Here is a 6,000-nt window from a genome sequence, read left to right on the forward strand (position 1 = left end):
ACTTAGTGTTACTGGCCTGTAATAAGCTGATAATGGTCACTGTACATTACTGTACACAGACTGGTCACAGTAGGGGGTGACTTGGTGTTACTGGCCTGTAATAAGCTGATAATGGTCACTGTACATTACTGTACACAGATCGGTCACAGTGGAGGTGACTTAGTGGTACTGGCCTGTAATAAGCTGATAATGGCCACTGTACATTACTGTACACAGATTGGGCACAGTAGGGGTGACTTAGTGTTACTGGCCTGTAATAAGCTGATAATGGTCACTGTACATTACTGTACACAGACTGGTCACAGTAGGGGTGACTTAGTGTTACTGGCCTGTAATAAGCTGATAATGGTCACTGCACATTACTGTACACAGATTGGGCACAGTAGGGGTGACTTAGTGTTACGGCCTGTAATAAGCTGATAATGGTCACTGTACATTACTGTACACAGATTGGTCACAGTAGGGGTGACTTAGTGTTACTAGCCTGTAATAAGCTGATAATGGTCACTATACATTACTGTACACAGATTGGTCACAGTAGGGGTGACTTAGTGTTACTGGCCTGTAATAAGCTGATAATGATCACTGTACATTACTGCACACAGATTGGGCACAGTAGGGGTGACTTAAGGTGGCCATACACTGGTCGATGTGCCATTAGATCGACCAGCTGACAGATCCCTATCTGATCGAATCTGATCAGAGAGGGATCGTATGGCTGCCTTTACTGCAAACAGATTGTGAATCGATTTCAGCCTGAAACCAATTCACCATCTGCTGAGCTGCTCCTGCCGCCTGTCCCCCCCCCCCCCCCCCCCCCGTATACATTACCTGATGCTGGCTCCCGGGCATCTTCTCCGCATTGCACGGCTCTGTACCGGCTCCATTACGGCGCTTCCTGTGTTACTCCGTGACCAGGAAGTTCAAATAGAGCGCCCTCTATTTGAACTTCCTGGTCACTGCAGTGACACAGGAAGCGCCGGGATGGATGGAGCCGGAACAGAGCCGTGCAGCGTGGAGAAGACGCCCGGGAGCCAGCCTCAGGTAATGTATACTTGATCGGATCGGCCGCCGCTAGCGACGCGCACTTTACCCGCGGGCGATCGAGGGTAATTTCCCGCACGGCGCGATCGACGAACCGATCCGATTTCGGGAGGAAATCGGATCGGCGGCTGCGTTTACCGCGAACGATTGGCAGCAGATTCGATCCCAGGATCGAATCTGCTGTCGAAACGGCCGGGAATCGAGCCAGTGTATGGCCTGCTTTAGTGTTACGGCCTGTAATAAGCTGATAAAGCTGGCCATACACTGGCCCGATTTACCGCCGTTTCGACAGCAGATTCGATCACTGGGATCGAATCTGCTGCCAATCGTTCGCGCTACACGCCGAATTTCGATTCATTTCGTCCGATCCCGTCGATCGCGCCGTGCGGAAAATTACCGTCGATCGCCCGCGGGTAAAGAGCGCATCGCTAGCGGCGTTCGAGTGCCCGACGACCGACGCAATAGAGCCCGCATACATTACCTGCTCCGCCGGCGCGACTGCCCCCGCTCGTCTCCGCTCTTCTCCGCTCTGGTCTCCGGCATGCCTTCACTTATTCCTGCCCGGCAGGAAGTTTAAACAGTAGAGGGCGCTCTACTGTTTAAACTTCCTGCCGGGCAGGAAGAAGTGAAGCATGCTGGAGCCGGAGACCAGAGCGGAAGAGCGGAGAGAGACCTGGGAGTCGCGCCGGCGGAGCAGGTAATGTATGCGGCGGGGGGGGGGGGGGGGAGCGGCGGCAGCAGCACCACCACCACCACAACAGATTGTGATCGGTTTCAGGCTGAAATCGGTTCACAATCTGTTTGCAGTAAAGGTAGCCATACGATCCCTCTCTGATCAGATTCGATCAGATAGGGATCTGTCTGTTGGTCGAATCTGATGGCAAATCGACCAGTGTATGGCCACCTTAATGGTCACTGCACATTACTGTACACAGACTGGTCACAGTAGGGGTGACTTAGTGTTACCGGCCTGTAATAAGCTGATAATGGTCACTGAATTACTGTACACAGATTGGTTGCAGTAGTGTAAACATTGTATACAACGGTAATAAGAATGAGTAAGGGTGGCCATACATTCATTAGATTAGCAGCAGATAGATCATCAGATAGATTTCTGATCTATGTGATGTGTTTAGGATTTTTTTTTTTTTTTACTAGGAACACATTTCCAACAGATTTCATTTTGAAATCTATTGCAAATCGATCTGATGGCATTTTTTTGCCATCAGATTTCCATTAGGGCCAATGCAAAATGATAAGCCATCTCAACAGATCAGCCTAGATTTTCCAGCATGTCAGATCAATTGAAATCAATCGAAATCGGCCGCAAATCGATCGATTGGTCAAACGTTTTGCGATCGACCGGCCGCTAATCGGCTCAGTGTATGGGCACCTTAAGTGACACCACTTTGCTCTGCAAACATAACACACATTTCTTGCTATAAGTACATTTATGCTGGGAATGCACAATGCGGTTTTTTGGCAGATAAATGGCTTTATAGTTTCAAACAGGTTCGATCTGATTTTGATTGTTTTTCTGATCGATTTTCTCATAAAAATGAATGGAAATCGATCGGGAAAACAATAGGAGAATTGATTTGTCAGTAAATCTGCTGAAAAATCTCATTGTGTATTCCCAGCATTAGGTCTGTTGTCACGAGTAAAATATTGCTTACATTGTCTCACAAAATGAACAATTTAGTGATTTTCAGTGTATGGCCTATACCTTTGGTGCACATAACTTGGACTTATATGCAAATATAGTGCAAATTGTATGCACCTAACCACATTTGCTGAGAAATGCATTTGATTGGCTGAATTTTAAGCTGTGTTTACATTTGTATAAATTTGGCATCATCTTGGAATTATCAGCAGATTACTGACATCCCTAATGATAATTGTTCCTCCCCTCAGAATTCTCTAACGGAAGTGATGATGTTTCTCTATTTGCAGGGCGGAGTCCCGGCATCAGGAGCCTCTCAGAGACTCGTCTCTCTGTATCCACAGACTGTACAACGGATGATGATGTCACTGGACAAGAGTCTCCTGCAGATATCCTGGTTACCCCAAGTATTCCCCCAGACTTTCCTTACCTGTCTAACCCTGAGGGGCCTCATACCCAGCACAGCTCTCCCCCTGCTGGAGGGTCTTATTCCTGTTCATCATGTGGGAAATGTTTTGTTAAGAAATCAGGTCTTGTCATACATGAGAGATCTCACACTGCTGAGAAGCCTCATTCATGTGCTGAGTGTGGGAAATGTTTTTTATGGAAATCAGAGCTTGTTAAACACGAGAGATGTCACACTGGTGAGAAACCCTATTCCTGTTCTGAGTGTGGGAAATGTTTCACGAAGAAATCCCATCTGTCCAGACATGAGAGATCTCACACTGGCGAGAAGCCCTATTCATGTGCTGAGTGTGGGAGATGTTTCATACGTAAATCACATCTTTTAAGGCATGAGCGATCTCACACTGGTGAGAAGCTTAATTCATGTACTGAGTGTGGGAAATGTTTTTTTGAGAAATCAGATCTTGCGAGACATAAGAGATCCCACACTAAGGAGAAGCCATATTCATGTGCCGTGTGTGGGAAATGTTTTGGAGAGCAAGGAAGCCTTACTCTACATAAGAGATCTCACACTGGTGAAAAGCCTTATTCATGTGCTGAGTGTGGGAAATCTTTTGTTCGAAAATCAGACCTTAGCAGACATGAGAGATCACACACTGGTGAGAAGCCATATTTATGTGCTGAGTGTGGGAAATCTTTTGGAGATAAAGGAAGCCTTGTTAAACATAACAGAACTCATACTGGTAAGAAGCCAGATTCATGTCCTCCCTGTGAGAAATGTTTTGGACACAAGGCAGACCTTAGCAGACCCGAGAGAGATCACTACCCATGTATTCAGTGTAGAAAATGTTTCATACGGAAATCACATCTGGTCAGACATGCGAGATCTCACACTGGTGAGAAGCCCTATTCATGTGCTGAGTGTGGGAAATGTTTTGTAGAGAATTCTGATCTTACCAGACACAAGAGATCTCACACTGGTGAGAAGCCCTTTTCATGTGCTGAGTGTGGGAAATGTTTTGTAGATCAAGGAAGTTTTATTAGACATATGAGAACTCACACTGGTTAGAAGCCCAATTCATATACTCACTCTGGGTAAACTACTGCATATCTGACCCTTGTGGTGAGTGTGGGAAATGTCTTGACCATAAGTGTTCTTATACACTTTTATTTTTTTTACATAGAAGCATTTTTACACAGGATCCCAAGGACTCTTTCAGGTCAATTAGTGTGTTTGGTTTGTAAAGTGATCAAGTCCCTTAGCTGAGGTGACTTCATGAGATAACTATGGGTACATTTAGGACTAAGCCTAGATAGAACTTGCCTGTGTTTTTTTTAATTGATTCATTGCAAGGTTTGATAAACCAGGTGCTTTAGCTATGCAAATGACGCATGATCTACTGTCCCATGCAGCAATAGCTCCTGAAGAATAAATAAAATTCAAAACACTTTTATCTGACTGAACAAACACTCCTGATAACAAGAGAAAGCTGAAAAGAGAATTATTTGCTTTGGTTGGGAGCTGAATTAACCACATTTTACATGCAAGAATTTTTGAATCAGGATGATACCATTTATAGGCTAACTTAAAAGAATAAGCGTAAGCTTGTGGCTGTGCAGTCTTTGTCAGACTTCAATCCTTTTGACATAACAACATAAGTTGTTTAGGTGATACCTTTAATGACTAACTGTACAAGATTCCTTTGTAAGCTTTCGAAACTTTAAGTTTCTTCCTCAGGCATGTTTCAGAGCTGGATCAGAACCATACAAAGTACTGTTACATACACAGGCTTTATATATGATATTGTAGAGTATTCTCCAGGAAAGTTCTATATACCGTTGCTGTTGTTACACATATAGTTACTCTCATTTCATCTCTTGAGTTTATTTGATCATATGTGGAAATATTATACTAACAAAGAAAGAGAATTGGCTCTTGGGTGCATAAGAAATTATAAAACAATCTTTATTATCTTTACATGTATAATGACACACAAAATGAATAAATATATATATAACTAGAATCCCCTTTAAAAACAGTGAAAGAATCCCACTGGGCAAAATCTTTGGTATAGTAAGGCTGCAGTCCTCACAATACCCCGCAAGCAAAAAGAGTTCCACTCCAACAAAAACTCCACAGATAGTAATTTATAGGCAAAAGAGGTTGGCTGATATGAATCCACTTGTAGGAAGGAAGCTGGCTGGGCCTAAAGAAATCCAGTCACATCACAATGGAGCTGGTTGTTAGGCATATGACAGGCACCCACATCATAAAGGGGTGTATATACATACTGTGACATGTGGCGTTCAAAAGGAGGCTCCCGTAGAGCATATCAGCATAAACATGCAGGTCCCAGAGTCTGAGATCAAGAGCATGTGGCCAAGAACTGGAGCCGCCACAAACTGTTTCTGTACGCTGACATGGATATGTGATTTCACAGTCCCCCAATCGCAGGGATGCAGAGCCTTAAGCAAAGATGGAAGGAGCACAATGTAACAAGCCAAAGGCCCAATGAGGTGAATTGCCAGCAAGGATTCAGTAAGCGACAGATGACAGGCAAGCCATGCAAGGATTCATAGTTACCATCCCATGTGCGTAGATGGATCCAGATGCTGAAGCGTGGGTATGGAGTGGCTCACTGGATAATGCCCAGGGGAGATAGCTGCCGATGTGCCTTACATGTTTCGCCGCACTAGCGGCCTTTTCAAAGGCAGGCAGCAGAAAGAAGCATCACCTCTGAACGCCGGAACGGCGTTTTTGAAAGCCGCTGCGGCCGCGCACGCCCCGTCCACCATGTGGAAATATTACAAGCTCCCATTCAACCAGACTGACCTGAGGAAATGAGATTTCCCCCTCTCTGTGCATTTGTTATATATCCAGAAAACAT

At 44.9% G+C, this 6,000-nt stretch overlaps 1 protein-coding gene across 1 annotated transcript in view; it reads left to right on the forward strand.

The window, feature by feature from the left end:
- LOC137535839 (zinc finger protein 721-like) overlaps positions 1–4,981 on the forward strand; it is a 58,481-nt gene extending 53,500 nt beyond the window's left edge. Inside the window, exon 11 of the mRNA XM_068257726.1 lies at positions 2,998–4,981. Within this exon, the coding sequence (XP_068113827.1) occupies positions 2,998–4,181 (1,184 nt within the window). The 3' untranslated portion in view covers positions 4,182–4,981. The remainder of the gene's footprint in view (positions 1–2,997) is intronic.
- Positions 4,982–6,000: the final 1,019 nt, after the last annotated feature.

This window comes from Hyperolius riggenbachi, chromosome 10 (assembly GCF_040937935.1).
Source record: "Hyperolius riggenbachi isolate aHypRig1 chromosome 10, aHypRig1.pri, whole genome shotgun sequence".
Lineage (NCBI taxonomy): Eukaryota > Metazoa > Chordata > Amphibia > Anura > Hyperoliidae > Hyperolius > Hyperolius riggenbachi.